The sequence below is a fragment of the Vidua macroura genome, chromosome 2 (genome assembly GCF_024509145.1).
Source record: "Vidua macroura isolate BioBank_ID:100142 chromosome 2, ASM2450914v1, whole genome shotgun sequence".
Lineage (NCBI taxonomy): Eukaryota > Metazoa > Chordata > Aves > Passeriformes > Viduidae > Vidua > Vidua macroura.
This window is the reverse complement of record NC_071572.1, coordinates 15,709,957-15,726,355: the sequence shown is the minus strand read 5'-3', so window position 1 is coordinate 15,726,355 and position 16,399 is coordinate 15,709,957. Positions and strand designations below refer to the sequence as shown.

Below are 16,399 nucleotides of genomic sequence, written 5' to 3'. Positions count from 1 at the left end.
ACCGCCGCTGCTCCGGGGAAGCCCAGCTGCGGGGATTTCTTCTGAACCGGCCATGGGAAGCGCCTCGCTGCTTACTGCGGGACGCTCCAGCTCTCAGCGGGGGAGGGACGTGTAGATGATTTCCTCGGCACAGGAGGCTGTTTAAAAAACATAAGGCAGCGAGAGGCAGGAGCGCCGGGCTCTCTCCAATCCCCCGGAGAGGACGGAGAGTTTTCCTCCCGTGTGGCCGCCCGGGGGCGGCTCCCGCGGCGGTCTGCGCCGCCGGCAGGGGGCGCCCCGCGCTCGGCCACCGCCTCAGGCCCCGCTCGGGCCCGGGGCCTGTGCGGGAAGCGGGTGTTTTGGGTATCCATCCATCCATCCATCCATCCATCCATCCATCCATCCATCCATCCATCCATCCATGGACCTTCTTGTCACCCCTTACACCCCACAATAACTGCCGTCTTCCCTCTCCTGTGTTTTACCCGCTGTTTTGCACTACTTGCACTACCTCACCATCCTGCCTCCCGCCTCACATCTCAAAGGGAGTGGTTTGTAGGAGCAGAAATTAAGGCACCTGTACTATGTTTACAGGTCAAAAGTTACAAACAGAAGTTATTATTTGGAATATAAAAGGTAAGACTGGGAGTTTTCAGAAGTGTGGTACTTGTAAGCAAAACAGTGTATTGTTTGTGGCTAAATAGCATAGTTGACATGATTTTTGAAATTAATAATATTTTGCTGAAGCAGCAGATTTATTTACTCTAACAAAGTAGAAAATGTTTAATTAAAAGCAATTTAATAAGCATTAGATGAAAATAAAGATGAAGACAATTATTTCCACAGTCTTGGTGACCCCTTACCATGTACATGGTTGCACTTATTAGTTGGTAGATTCCATTCTTTAAGAAACAATTAAAAATATTTTTTAAATCCTTTTACGTACTGATCATTAGTGTGGGAGTCAAATCTGTGAGCTCTCCTGACCTGGAGAGCCTGATTTGACCTGGAGAGCCTAATTTAAAGGCTTTGTCCCTTGGCAAAGAGACAGCCTGGTAGGCCTGAGGCATCAGGATGTAGGGTTTGCACTGTGTGTGGAGCTTCTGGTTCACCAGACCAACAAAACGCACATCAAGCTTTTGTTAGGCAATTCTTATGCTCATTTCTTTTTCCTCATGCTGCTTTACTAAGATCTGTCAAACCCTGAGTGCTGTAGATAGATAGCTATCATTTCTATAAGCTCTAAGTGGAGGTTGAAGCTAACGTCAGGGAGGTAGAGTTGTGCAAATTAGGTCATTAGTCATTGCTTCCCAGAATAATCTGCATTCATCTGATAATTTGGGAAACTTTCTTTAAGAAAAAAAATTGTTCTCATTTTTTGCAGAGGGTATCCTGATGGTTTCATAGTGTTCTGGTCTAGTTTCTCAGTCTTCAGGAGCTTTGAGGCCCTACCACTGCCTTTCTTTCACATTTCTGATTAGGTGTGCTTTTTGCCAAGGATGCTAGTTTTGATGTTTTTTATTCACCTTGTCACCCAGAATTGTCAGTGGGGGAACATTTCTTTTTGTGTTCACACAAACTAACCTACTTCTTCTAATGTGTGAGCACAGATTTCTGTCATCTCACTGGCTGAGTCAGAGTTTAGATTTGTTCTGGACATTAATTTCTGTCTTCATTTTTTTTTCTATTAGGTTTTTTTTTTTTCTTTCTGTCTCTGGGCATCCAGGTTTCCTCAGTCAGGGACTTTTCCCCTGGATAGTACTTTAAAATACTTTGCTGGGTCATATAAAAATACTTTAAGCTTGGTAGGGCAAGAGGAGGGAAACCATGGTCAGAGCTTAGAAGGAGCACGTTCCCTTCAGCTATGTTATCTTCATCCTTTTTGAAAAATATTGGTTACATCACTTTGTAGTGGGTGCTTCTGAGAAATAAGCCTGAAGCAGAATTTGAATTATGTATGTGGAATGCCTGCATGAATACTTGCTCAGGTTAATGTTTCCAAAGTATTTGGAAAACAGAATAGGTGCAATTACATCAAGAAGGACTGCTTTTAGAGGGATGCCCTGATTTCTACACTAGCACCATCACTGGGTTTTTTCTTGTCATGCTAGACCGCTCAATCATATATTGTCAGAATTTTTTGGCCTACTTTCTGTTGCAGCTGTTGATGCTAAAAGTTTATTCAGCATATAAAATGTGTGTGTGATATATGACTGCTGAGCAAAAAAGCAGTAGTAGGTGTGACCTTGTTGATGGGACCAGTATGTTCTTTGCCCTTTGTAGAAAGGAAAATAGTATTATCTCCTTGGACTTGAATGGGAAAGGTTAATTTGGAAAGGACATTTGTGTTTCCTCAAGTTGCATGTTATCGTGATCCCCACAAGTAACTGGAGAGGTGGCTCAGTCCAGCAACACTGACTCTTTATCAGGTTGCTTGGTCATGTCAGATCACTGAGACAGAGGACAAAGAAGAGAAACAAAAGAAACCATGTCCTAAAGAACCTAACTACTAAGGTTATCCCTCTCCCACCGATCTTGGATGAAATGTTTCTGATGGATTTATTGGCAATTGCAGCAAAACTCTCATTATGCAGAGAACTTGGTAAATGCCAATAGAGATGAACTTATCAGGTACAGTAAATGTTTATAAATAATGTGTATCCCAAGAGTACAGTGGAAAGAGGTTGTGATGTATTTTTGCTTGCTTGCATTTTGGCAGAGCAGCATGATCATACATAAAAGATTAGCTGCTGTAACTCAGATCAGGGAAAGTGCATCCTGCCAGAAAAAACAAACATCAAAAGTGTTCTGGGTCATGCAGAATTATTGCACTTGGTATGCTTTCCATTTACTGTCTTGTCTCACAGGAGAGGAACAGCTTTGAAAGTGGAAGCTTGTGTCTGGGACTCCAGAACCTCAAAGGACTAGCTCGGTCAATCAAATGCCTTCTGCTTTGCTGGTTTGGCATTTTAAGTATCTTGTGCACCTTAATAAAAGTGTGTTTCAATAGGGGATTTGATCACTCTGTCCTTCAGAATGGTGGTTGATGCCTTTAGAATTGTCACCACACTGATGACAAAAAAAATTCTGAAAATAGCATGTTATGGTATTATTAGACCTTTGGGGAGGGGCAGGAGGATGAAGATACTACTTTGCCTCTATTCTCAGAAATCTTTTGTTTCTATCTAGTCCTGCTGGGGCTCCACCACCTGAAGAGGCTTCAGAGCAAGGGCACAGTGGTCTTCATCTTGTGCCTGTGCACATGGAGCTTTCTCCCACCACAGCACGCTTTATAACCTGTGATCTTCTTTGGACTCACAGGCCCCGCCCTGACCCCACAGAAATGCCTGCTGTGCTCTGTTCCATCACTGCACAGCAGCAAGCAACCCCTCCCTGCCTTTTGGAGTGGGGCAATGGTGTCCTGATGAACGTAAATGCTGATGAGGACCGGGCCCAAGAGTGTAGTGGTGATATTACACTATCATGCTTCTACAGACATCTCCTTGTTTTGAGTGGTTTCAGGGTATGTGTTCGAAATCACAGTGTCCCCATGCTATCCATGCACTGCCAGTGGAGCAGATTCCTCAGGGTCTGTTGTGTGAGCAGTGGGCAGCAACAAATCACCATGATGGCTCTGCTCTTCCCTAGGGATCCTGTGCTGTTACTGGGAGTCAGGGGTCAGCATGGCCAGAAGCTGGGTCAGAGATGTGGACGTGCTGCCAGGGGTCAGGGTTTGATTTCAGATCGTGGCTTTCTGACCGGAGCAAGGCTGTGGTGTTCTCAGCTTCTCCAATCCCTTCCCAGCAGTCACACAAGGAGAAGACGAGCCAAAACATGAACTGAGTCCACAGAATTCCAGTCACACGTTTATGGTGAGAACATGTGCATGCATGAAGAAATGAACTGAAGGCATTAGCACAGTGTCTCCCAGCACAAAATCTGAATGCTTCATACTTGTGCCATTATCTGGGTATGACTGAGTGATTTGGAGAACACTTATATATTATATCACTTGCATGCAGTTGCAATGCCTTGTGGTAAATTCAGTATTTCTTTCCTTAAGGGCTTTCATAACCATGCCAGTCACATCAGATAACCAAGTAACCTGGACAGCCTTATGTTTTTTTCCGGTGTGCTAGATCTGCTAAAATGCAAATCATTGCCTCAACACAGCAGAAAGGCCGAAAGAGATCATGTGACTTCAGATGCGAGGCAGATAACTTCAGCCCATCCCTTTCTCTGCCTGAGATTCAGGAGGCATGGTGACAAAACAGCTTTTCAACACGGAAACAGCACAGCTGGAGGGCTGCAGCCATGAGCTTTCACATCAGGTTGGACGATGAAAACAACATATTCTCCTGACTGTTTCTGAAGAGCAGCATTCAAGAGATTTCTTCTACGGGAGGCTGTGTAAATAGGTGGAGAGTGAGTGCATTGCAGCTCCTGAGCTCCAGAGCCCCAGAGAGAATTAGAGCACCTGTTCTGCAGAGCTGCACCCCTCAGGGGTTGCTTTCTCTTAAAAAAAAAGAATCTTCTAAAGGTACTCTAGTACAAAAAAATCTTGATATTGCTGAAGCAGAAAGAAAAAAAAGGTAATATCTTTGGGTGGGATATATATATATAGCTCACTTTTAAAGAGAAAATTGACAAAATGACAGATGTATGTGGCATTATTTATTATTTTACCATGAGAAAAATCACTGTGCTTCATACTATAGTTTGACCTGGACTGAATCAGTTATCCAGAACTTCTGAGTACAGATGAAATCAAACAGCTTTGAGACTACTGTATTTCATGTATTTTTTGTTTTAGGAAAAATTATTTTTGTTATATTTTGAACCTTGTTCTAATGCTTAACTTAAATTTTATGAAAACCATGCTTAAGAATGAATTTCATTTTTAAACTGGCTCAGATTTCAGCACATGTTTATTGTGAAGATTTGCTTTTTCAGGATGTCATTAAGACCCTGCTAATTAAGTGCAGGACAGTATGGGATCCAGCTTTTTGCTTAAAGGGTGTTAACTTTTATGCTCCAGTTGAGTTCAGCTTACTAGAACCAAATTTGCTTCGGGATTTTCAGTTTTCCCCTTGTTGCCTAAAAAAATCTCCCCCTAGAGGCATTTAGCATTTCTGGAAAGTGATATGGTGGGTTTGCTTATTCTTCTAGGTGAAGAAGAATGTGTACCCCATTTGTCCACTTGTATTTGCTATTCCTCCTCTTTTTAAAACAAAATCTGCCTAAAGTCTTGCTGCACAAAAAAAAACAGGCTGCTTGCTTTGTTTATTTTCTGCCCCGCCAAAACAACAAAGCAAAACCCAAAAGTAAATGTACCCTTTATTGATTATAAATAACATGAACTAGTATTCTCCTACCATTTTTTCTACAGATTGTTTTTGGGTTTGCATGCAGTTCCTGAGCTCAGGGATTGCTTGAATTATCTACATATTCACACCTTTGCTACTCTTGCTTTTATTTCTTTTTGCAGTGCATTTTTTGGCTCAGGAATATGAGTCCACCTTAAAACTTCATCCTATTCTCTTTCAGGCTTTGCTGGCTTTCTGGTATCTTACTAACATTTGGCCAGTGCTCAAGCCACCACATGCATCCCATTCCCTATTGATTCCTGGCCCCAACACTGAGGTCTGTCAACACAGCCACTTGCAGCAATCATTCCATCAGCTCTACATTGAGCTTAGCCTTGCTTCTCTGAGCAGGCAGAAGAAATTATCTGTTAACAAAAGCCTTTCTCATTTCTGTCTTTCACGTATTTATAATCACTGAAAATCACTTAATAGAAATGTTAGTTTGTTCCATGGGTGTAAAATGATGGAGCCCTAATAACGTATTGATTTGTTTATGTTTGATGTTCTCATATCAACTCCTTGGCAGATCAAATTCTGTGTTGGTGTCAAAATTACAGCTCCTGTGCCATAGCCAGGTTCCATTTCACTCTGCTAGTTGACTGTGACTGCTTCATCCTACTTTCTGCAGGGTGGGTCTTTTAGCTAATGAGATCTTCAACTCATCTCCAGATTCTCATCCTTGACAATCCCAACAAGACAGTTTTGGAGACCTGTTCTTCTGCAAGTTCTGACCTGAGTGTTGTGATTTAATGTCTGGGTTCTCTTCTCTAGGGTATTTTAGTCTTTCCAGCTTCATTCCCTCAGCGATGCAGAGAAGCAAATCCATCACAAATGCATATTATGGCATTTTTTCATTCTCTGCAATCCTAGTTTCCAAAGGAATACAATTATAAAGGAAATCTGTGAGTCACAGTAAAATAAAAAAAAAATATACAAGATAGCATCAATGGAAAGCCTCTGTCATTAGAAGCATCCATCCATCCATCTGATCTTTATGCTAAAACTGTCTCTATCTTATCACCTCTCCATGTACATGTACTTCCTAAGACACGTTATGGGAGGAGATCATACCTACCTATTCAAAAATATGATTGAGAAAAGGGTTGAGTAGTGAAAGGAGGCATATTGCTGGAGAGAACTGTTGAAGCAAATGAAACAAATGAAAAGACAGAGGAGTAAGAAATTGACTTAAATCCTAGTGGATTGCAACAGTGGATCTTATTCGTATGCTTCCCATATCCTCAGGTTTAACCTAGTTTACACTTGTCTGCCAGTAGCACAGCTCAAATAATTTTAAAAGATAAGGTATGCTTTAAATGATGGCTCTCTGCCCAAAGACCCTGCTGTCTGATTTCACTGAAAGTCAGCTATAAATCTTTACAGGACTTCCATTTTCCTTTGGAGCACTTGCTGTGTGTAACCTTCAGCGGCTCCTGTCCAGAAAAGAGCAGCATGTGCCACTCTGGCTTAGCTTTGTGCGTCTCCATTGGCATGACTGTAAAGACATTTTATTTTGCTTCAGTGGATGGGTTTTGCTTTTAGTGCCTGTCTATAACAAAACTGGCTTTTTTGCTAAACTGAGAGAAATCTAGCAATTTTTTGAATTATGTCTAAAAGTGGGGCAGATTACTGACTTGTAGAAATGGAATGCCTGCTTTTTAGTCAACATGATGGATTCTTTCTTAAAGGTAAATCAGTGGTATAATATCCAGCATATTAACACAGCGTTATATTTCAAATTCTCATCCAGCTACCTTGTGTCTCTTGCAATACCTTGGTAAAAAGCCCAGCTTTCCATTTTATCAGCCAACATTTGGGGCAATTTTGTAATGGCAAATGATTCTTCACCAGACACTGCTACACTGTGTAGGAAGTTGCTTACGGAAATTACTCTCCTGGCCTGGAGTCTGGGCATGCAGGTTGGTAGTGAGGATGGCTCCATAGCCACTTGAGAGGTTGTCATGAAAAGGTAGTTGAATGTTCACCCTGTCCATTTTGGAATGCAGATATTTGGGACTGAAGGTGGTGAATATTCCCCTGGACTAGCCCTTTTGGCCAGATTTGGCCTTTTTAGGAGGTTTAATGATAGGATATATGTGTGCAAGTTTTCCTCCAAGCTCTGAGTATATGTTTGAGTCTTCATTTACAGCTGTCACAATAAAATTTCTGTCGCTATGCTCTATCTTTTAATTGCTTTGCTCAAGGAGATTGTAGAAGTCCATGAGTTTACAGGTAAGTGGAGGAGAGTGGTGATGACTGGGAGGAAAGCTGAAGTCATTGAAAGCAGGTTATAATCACAATTCAGCCCCCCATTTCTTGGGTCAGCCCATTGCTTTGGAGGTGGTTTGGAGGGAGTCTTGAGAGGTGTGATGGGTCTGTTTAGGGCTCCCATTGCCCACTTGCTGGGCACAGGCTAACCTGCCATTTAATCAAGAGTCTAAGTAGAACTTAGATTGTAAGGTGTATTTTGCCCTTAGTGCCAGTCTTCAGATCACAATTCAAGTCATGGCTGTCTTGTTTGAGATGGAGTAATGAAGGCTTGAGATTCTCTTAAAAGGGTAAGTGAGGAGATGGTAACCAGGAGAGCAAGAATTGTTTGGAAAGAAGACAAATTTGAGCTATTAGCAATATCAATGCTGTATTTGATGCTGCCAAATCCATTGATGAACTCAAAATTAATGTAAGAGCATTTTTTTTTGATTTCATGATAGCTTCTTCAGAAGGAAATAAAGCAGTCCATTGTGGGGGAAAAAACCTTAAAATCCTTCTTTCCTGAATCAATTACTGACTCATAAGGAGTCAGACCCAGCTCAAGTGTAGGATACCCTTGTTTTGTGGGATCCTGAAAAAAATCCCCAGAACTACAAAGAGTTGTGTTATATTAACATGACAGGACAGGATATCATATATAATAATAAATGTTGAAATCTGCACATACAGACCCATAACTATAAGTATTTTCTAATTCTTGAAATTGAAAATCACCTAGTTATGAATTTATGTTTTTTTTTCTTTTGTATCCTTCTTTTATTTTGATTTCTTCTAGTAAAGCCAAAGGAAAATAGTAGCTAAGCATTCATCTTATGCTGATGAATTTCTTCTTTGTTTTAAAACTCAAGTTAAAAGAAAAGGAATATCAATGAAATAAAACAATAGATAAAATAATTTAGATGTTAGATGTATCCCTGGAGATGGAGAGAGAGGGGTCAGTGTGATCATATAAGAAATCTTTAGCTAAAACAAAGTTCAGTATCTAAGAGCATCAGTTAATTTCTTGTTGCTTAGAAATTGATTCATTTTGTATCTCAGAGGAATTGTATTAATTTGAATTTGTTGATTAGAGAATGTATTGCATTAGTGAGTGATACTATTTAGTGAAGGACTGAGCAAGGAGAGAAACCCAAAAGACTTCACTTCAAAATGTATTTTGTTCATCTATTTAATGAAACAAAATCTTTTCATTTGATTGTTTTCAGTAGAAATGCAACAGAAAATTGGATATTTTATTTAAATGAAATCTGATAATGAAGTGATTTGCTATGGTACTGTCTGTTCTGGTAAATTTGGTGGTGGTGACACTGAGCAATAAAATGATAAATGGGGTAGTAAGGCAACTTTTCAAATCAATGGAGTGTTAGGAGGATTGGAGTTTTTTAGCAGTACTATCACATGTAATTTAAAATCTTTAAAATTCTGCAGTTCCAATTTTCAAATCATAAGAATGAAGAGTAATATGTCTCCATAGTCCCTTGTCCCTAATAGTAAGGGACAGCTTTAAATGGGACAGTAGTAAGGAATAGCTTTAAATAGCTGTTCTTCATATAAGAAATCACTGCTGCACATTAAGCTAACATGTAAGGAGTAAACTGTATTAATTACTAAGTTAATTTCTCTTGACTGCAAGTTGACAGTAATCAGATGTGGGAAAAAAAAAAAAAAAACAACCCTGGTGTGGTCCAGTTTAGGTAGGATGTGCTGTACAATAAGATTTTATGGGCTGAAGGGACTTTAGATACTGTTTTGTCAAGCACCATTTTTTTTTTCTCCCTATCCCTCCTTCCCAATCTCACCCCTGTTAGGAGTACTAGGAAGAGCCCAGGAGCCCAAAGGAATATAGCCCTCATCACTGAAGGAACAACAGAGGAAATGTGTATAATGCTTACAGCTGAGAGAAACATGCTTTGTATTAGCAGCAATTAAAACGGATGGGCAGCATCATTGGAACCATGGGGTGCAGCAGTTCTGTATCTGACAGGAGGTCAGAGAATGGTGAGTGTTGCCTTTATCTTCAGGGCAAGTGGTTGTTCTCTCTCTAACACCAGTAGAGGATTACAAGATAATGTTCTTCTCCCCCACAACCCCTGCCCAGTCTTGTCAAAATATTTGTTCAGGGAAAATTATTTTCTAATTATTTTCTTTTTAAAATTGTGCATAGCTTTTAGATGCTGGCTGAGGTCAGGAAGCAGCTTTAGGCCACCTCTAACATTGGCAGATTGGGTTGTAAAAGATTCTCAGCATCTGGGACAGAAGCTAAATTTCAGATGTGTCTGTGCTCGCTCTGTCACTGGCAAAGCTTAGGGGGTAAGGTATTGAGTGGGACCTTTTATGGCTTTTCACACCGCAGGATTCCTGGGCAAACCACCCCCAATTTCCCTGTTGTGTGTGACCCCAGTTATGAAACAAGTGTAATAAAGCAGGGCTATTACAATGACTTCAAAATCAGTTTTCTGGCCTACCAAGTGCCTGGCCTGACATTCTCCCTGACAATTAGTGAGGCTGTCAGCTGAAAGTCTCCACAGGACCTGGTTAAATGTTTAATTAAACTAATAGATCATCACCCTACTTTTAATCATACCTTGGTATGAACTCAGCAGTCTTTGCACAGGCAGGTATGTTCCAGGATTCACTCAGACCTTTTTTCAGACCCTCTGTGTTCTCTTTCAATATTTTTCATTAAAGCACAATTTATTGGTCAGCAGAGACCCATTTTACATGGTACTGTGCATAGTCTTAGAACATTATTATGCTAAACAGCCGTGGTTGAAAAGGAAGGCTCTTTTTGACTGCCAAGCCAGGACACGAGTCACAGGAAGCTGGTGACTAAGAAGCAGGAGCACTTAGTCATGGCTACAGGGATCCCAGCTGACTGGTTTGAGAGCAGCACTCAGCTTTGTGTATACTACTACAAAGCAGCATCAGTGCTGTATCACAGTAGTGAAAATAGAATGGAATCATCCGGAATCCCAGACCTACCTGTAACTGAGAGGCAGCTCAAACCCTCTTTGGGTTTGCACACTATGCCTACATGTGCCTTGCAAGACCTTAGGGAATATTGGGAATATTTCTGAGTGTATAAAAGCTTGGAGTGGGCATGAGGAGCTATACTCTTTCTTGATCAACAACCATCAACACACATTGATGTGGGGCTTATGATTTTTTGTGCTTCCTGGATTTGTTTTGTCTTCTGGAGCTGCTGGATGATTTCCTTTCTGCTCTTCAGCAGTAGTCAAGTGATACTGAACCGTCATTCTGAAGCCTGAGGCTGTACATTTCTCTAATGCATTAATAACATGAATTTAACAGATATTTGTTGGTATAAAGACCTACTGCAACTGATAACAATTTTGTTTAGAGATGCAGTTTAGCCTAGTGTGAAAATCATGTTCTGATTCAGTCCTGAGAATAACAGTGCTGTAATAAGTACAATTAAAAAAAAAAAGAAAAAGAAAGACAGGAAACATTCTGTTAGATATGCAACATTAACCACAGTGATTGATATGTATCTATCTTATGTGATAGCAGTGGAACTGTGCCATGTTAAGTACTCAGGACCATTAAGCAACCCAGAGGGCTTTAATGGGAAGTTTAATGGCTCTGATGCTGGAAATTAGTTTCTGTGCTGGTGATTGTGCTTTGCCCCTTAGGTACTCTTCTAAACAGAAATGTTAGTGACAGCCTGGCTGTAATGTGTCAGGCTTTCAGGTTTGTAGTGTTGGGACTTCCAGAAAGGACAGAAAATAAGAGAGATCTCAGAGTTTATGTATGGTCTGAAGGATGCTCTTAGTCATATAAGGATCACATTTCCTTCAGGCAGGAGGATTTTTCTAGGATGAATGTAATATCTACAGGATAGGATTCTTTCTGGATTTTGCTCTTGGTTAGACTAGAAAATTCTACCATTTTAACCATACTGAATATTCATTAATGGTGAAATAAGCAAACAACATGTTGTTATGGCATCTGTAAGCATTTTTATAAAAATGTTTCCTTTATGTTATACTCTATTAATAGAATCACTTTCCCATTAATATTTGCCCTTACCTGCATAACAATCGTAAGGAAAAAAAAATTCTCACTCAGGTTCCACTCATCCTAGTATAAAAATTCCTGGTATTGGAGATCAGTTACAATAATTGACTGGTATAAACTGTTGTCCCTATAGTACAGAGCTTTTCTTTACTGTTTTGCAGTAGGCAGGACAGTGCCCACCCTAGGACCTCTTTCTACCACCAGATGTTTCTCTGCTTAATAAACTTGTATCTGAGTGGTTAAAGGAATGTGATCTCTTTGTGGCATGAATGAGGCCTGAAGGTAGCAGGCTCTTTCTTCCAGGCTGCATTCTTGATGATTGTCCTTCAGTGAAGTTTCTAGCAGTTTTCCAGACTGAGACCCTAGTGGACACAACTTCTTGAAGTGCTGAGTGGAATGCATATTCAGCACATAGTCAAAAATGGTCTTCTGTCATGTTCCATTGACTTTTTGGGTGAGTGTTCTTTTGTTAACCAAGCTAGCTAGCTCTGCAGGCAAAAACTTTCTGGTAGAAGAGGCTGTTGCAAATACTGTCATTACATTGTTGTTCATGTCATAGCTTGCAAAATCAAAGCTTTTTACTACAGCTTGATAAAGAAATATATTGTTGATAGGGTAAATTGTTCTTCCTTCACCTTCCCAAAACCCATATAGTGCCCATCAGCTGAACATGACTGACTTATTACCTGGGTATTGTCTTCAAGATAATTAAATGGGGAAGGTTACTAACTACTTAGGCCTGAGCAAGTCAGTGAGCTGGGGATCTGTTCTGTTCTGAAGACAGAAACAGTAAAGACATCATGTATTTTTTCAGTCTCACTTTTACTGGGTTTCATATTATTGTTGACTATGCACAGTGGACAGAATTTCTCATCTAATTGCAAAATTCTGCAAAGGCAGCGTGCGTATTTTCCTTGTGGATTACCCTGCATCCATGTGTACTCCAGTGCTTTCTGTTTTGACAGTCATTAGAGCTGCAATCCTCATCCAGAAGTGGTACCGCTTTACCATGGCCCGGCTGGAGATGAGGCGCCGCTATTCTCTCAGTATCTTTCAGTCAATTGAATATGCTGATGAACAGGACCAGCTACAGGTTTGTAATCTTCCATTCTTCCTATACAAGCAGTTATGTTATCCCCAGGACTGTGGCTGCACAAACAAAATGGGTGTGTGGTGATTTCTTTTACAAAGTTGGGACTTGATTAATAAAACTGTTTCCCTACCTGACACATGAATTAAGTTGTGTGTATTCATACACAGACATACAGATGAGTGTAACTACACAGGCATCAGGACACCATTCTACCCATACAGCATATCTAGGGTATAGGTTCCTGATAGCAGCTCTGTTAGCCAGGGATTGCAGGTCATTTACAGATCACTATGGGTGATCTTAACTGTCTGTGAGGCAATATATGTGCAACAGAGATATCAGTGTTTCAGCCCAGTGTCAGTATCAGCGTCAGCCCAGGCTTCCTTTAGGGTCAATATAGGAAGTTTGGAACTTATAGGCCTTTGTGTTCATCCTAGAATCTGTGTCTGAAGTCAGTTCACTGCATTGTAGCAGTTGTTTCTATTGACTCTGAAGGAAGACTAGGCAAATAGTCTGGGTGGTAGGCAAGATGAATTACACCTAGAAACATCAGCAGCACTGAAACAGCCCTGAAACACTTTATGTATTCCATGAAGTATCAGTGGTGAATTCATAGCAAAAAAGGAAAGGGAGCTATTTTTGTAGTAGGACACAAATTGTGTCATTATTGCAGGCTGATACTATGGGGAATATACAGTAGTGACTTATATCCCCCTAAATGGGAAATTGCAAGTAATTGAGTAAGAAAGATATTAATGCTTGTTGGATCACCTAAACTGATCAGTGTGTTTGTTCTTTTCTTTTTCATACTCAGCTATCCAACTTTTTTACATTCATGCTGGATCATTGTACTCATCCTGATTCAGGTAATAAAAATGAAAGTAATGTGGAGATTGTGTTTGAAAAACTTGATGTGAGGAAACTTAATTTTCAATGTGATATTTACAGCCTATGGCATGTGCTGGGGTTGAGGTTTGATATTCTAAATACTGTAATATGAATTTGATCCTCTAAGTGTTGACACTGCTCACTATCTACTTAGTGAGTCAGAGCAGTCACTAAGTCAGAACAGGTGCCTGTTGTCCTTATGAGAATATTCAGAGGTGCTTTCTTATATGTTATATGAGAATATTCAGAGGTGCTTTCTTATATTTTCTTATATGTTTCTTATATGTTACTGCCTTTCCTACAGAATCCAATTTTCACAGCTTTCTGTTCATGTTTTCTTAAACTATTAGATGTGACTATTCAGAAAGATTGTGTTCAGTTAGTTTAAGGCAGGTATAATCAAAGAGGTTGCTCTTTCTCCCCTACCACTCACCACCTCTGGCAGTTCTGGACCATGTTTTAATTTAATTTGTTCTAGATTTCACTGCAACATGTATCAGTATGTGAATGATAAAAAAGGAAATAAATTTAAACTGCTGGAGATAAACCTTTAGAAACCATCTCAATTAAGCTTCAGTTATTCAAGGAATAACCTTTAATTTTTGAAGTATTTTGGGATCCTTGGACATAACTTCTTTTGAGGTCAAGCTCAACAGAAGGACAGACTGAAAGTGATTCCTAAGTCCAGAAAACAAACATGACTTCCCTGAACAAATTCAGAATAGATCTAATCCCAGTGGAGTTAAAAATGAGGCTGTCCCCTTCTTACTACATTACAAGAAAATGCCCTTTCTCTTTCATCTGTCTAGCCACGGGTTATTCCAATTAAAAATTGCACAAGATACTTTGATAGCAGGATAAAACCACCATCAAAACCTTAAGTGGTTCAGTGTTCTAATGACAACCGGTAGAAATTGCAATTTTTCTCTCTTAAATACTTTAGAGTGCCTAATGCTCTCTGTGCTCTGCAGAAAAATAAATTACATTTAAGCCTTGCTCCAAAGGCAAGGCAGATGATTCAACAGTCCTCCCTTTGATTTTTTTCCCATTACTGCCATATTCTGTGAAAAAAATCTGCTTTAGTCATTTAACTTCCTGGGAAGGAATTGGCAAAGAAAAACAGATACTGCTCACTTAATCTACTTCTTCATGCTCATGGTGCACCTCTGTTCAGCTTTTCCACCTGAATGGGAAAGAAAACAGTAGTGCTAGGTCTGAGATTTGGCAAAGTATTGTTAATCTCTAGTTTTATTATAATATTAAAATGGAATTTTACAGCTGCTTGTTGTAGAAAAAATTTACCCCCCTTTATTAACTGTGTCTACTGGCAGAATAATAAAGATGAGGTGTCTCAGATGACTTGCTAGGGCTCAGGACATTGCAGAGCACACTGCTACTTGCAAGGGCTGTTCATGTGCAGGTGGAGATCTGAGCCTCTCCTGTACACAGGGAGGGAGATGGAAGGTCCTATGAGCTGCTCCTCATCATCACTGCACAGGTGACCTGTTTCTTGATCTTGTAGATATTGGGAATTGCAGATGTGGTTAAGGCTGAAACACATGATAAAGTGTATATGGTTTATGGTAAAGCATCCCTTTGTCTTGCTGGCTTAAAACTTCCATCTTTTAGGACTGATGTTGTTAAGACTTGATAACTGCTCTAAAAGCTTTATTTTTGTCTTGGTTTGTTCCCTCTTTCTAACACCATGTGTTACAGATACCAGAACCCTAAATGAAACAGAAAAATTCTGGTGTATGTTTAATAAAGAGATGGCCAAGGCTGCCTATGCAAAGGAGATGACTTTGATTTTTTTTTGAGGAATTGCATATCAGATGTATATTGTGTGGACTGTGGTTCTTTTTTCCAACTGCTGGCCGTGTGCATTCTTTGCTTTAAGCTCTTGATTGCTTGCCCCTGGAAGTGACCTTTGCAGCACTCATGCCAGCTCCACTGATGTAAGCAAAATCATTACTGAATAGAGGGATTCTTAAAGAACTGCTTCCACTTCTGCTGAATCACCATCTTAAGATGTGAACCACAGTGAATGTAAACATAACAACCAGAGAGGCTTCAAATTGACTTTGATATTCTCAAGCATTTTCTAAAAGCTGCAATTCTCTGGCTTTTTATCTGTTTCATCAGTGTGTGCTCACTTAAATTAGAGTGATAGCATATGGTTCAAAAGCTGTCTCCAAGAAGACAGTATATAATACTCTTACCAAAGAATGGGTTGCCTGTTCTTCTCAGTATGTGATAAGAAAGTTACCTGAAAATTTTGTGATGTGTGGTTTTCCTTAAATTATAAACTACTCAGCCTCCACCATTAATCTTGTTACTTTCCTCTTTTTAATCTGTTTTTTTCAGATTATGTTTTTCAAAGAAAGAAAGCAGCTGCCATCTCATTAACACAGCAGTGCTTTTGATGTGATTGTTTCTGTTATACCCTAAAGCTTTTTTCATCCTCTCATTCTCCTTAAGATGTCAGTGTAGTTTGTGATTGGGATATTATATAGCTGAGTGTCTTGTTCTGCTTTTTATTAAAGGCTATTTGCAAAGGTTTGTGGAAAATAAGAATAAAACCTTTTTCTAACTTACACTTTTCTCCCTCATTTCCTGAAAAAATCTTCCTACCTTCACAGCTTTCAATGGAAAGCTCTCTGGTCAGAGAAAGCTGGAAACTGCCTTTCCAGCAAAAGATGACCCATTTACTCACTCTTTTATGGGCACATTGAGGGTGAGAAGACTGCAGATGCATTCTGAGAAA

At 39.9% G+C, this 16,399-nt stretch overlaps 1 protein-coding gene across 1 annotated transcript in view; it reads left to right on the top strand.

Annotated features, from left to right (window-relative positions):
* Window positions 1–303: 303 nt before the first annotated feature.
* PPEF1 (protein phosphatase with EF-hand domain 1) overlaps window positions 304–16,399 on the top strand; it is a 37,631-nt gene continuing 21,535 nt past the window's right edge. Inside the window, exons 1-4 of the mRNA XM_053971530.1 lie at window positions 304–615; window positions 9,425–9,614; window positions 12,620–12,747; window positions 13,562–13,613. Coding sequence (XP_053827505.1) covers window positions 9,551–9,614; window positions 12,620–12,747; window positions 13,562–13,613 — 244 coding nt within the window. The 5' untranslated portion in view covers window positions 304–615; window positions 9,425–9,550. The remainder of the gene's footprint in view (window positions 616–9,424; window positions 9,615–12,619; window positions 12,748–13,561; window positions 13,614–16,399) is intronic.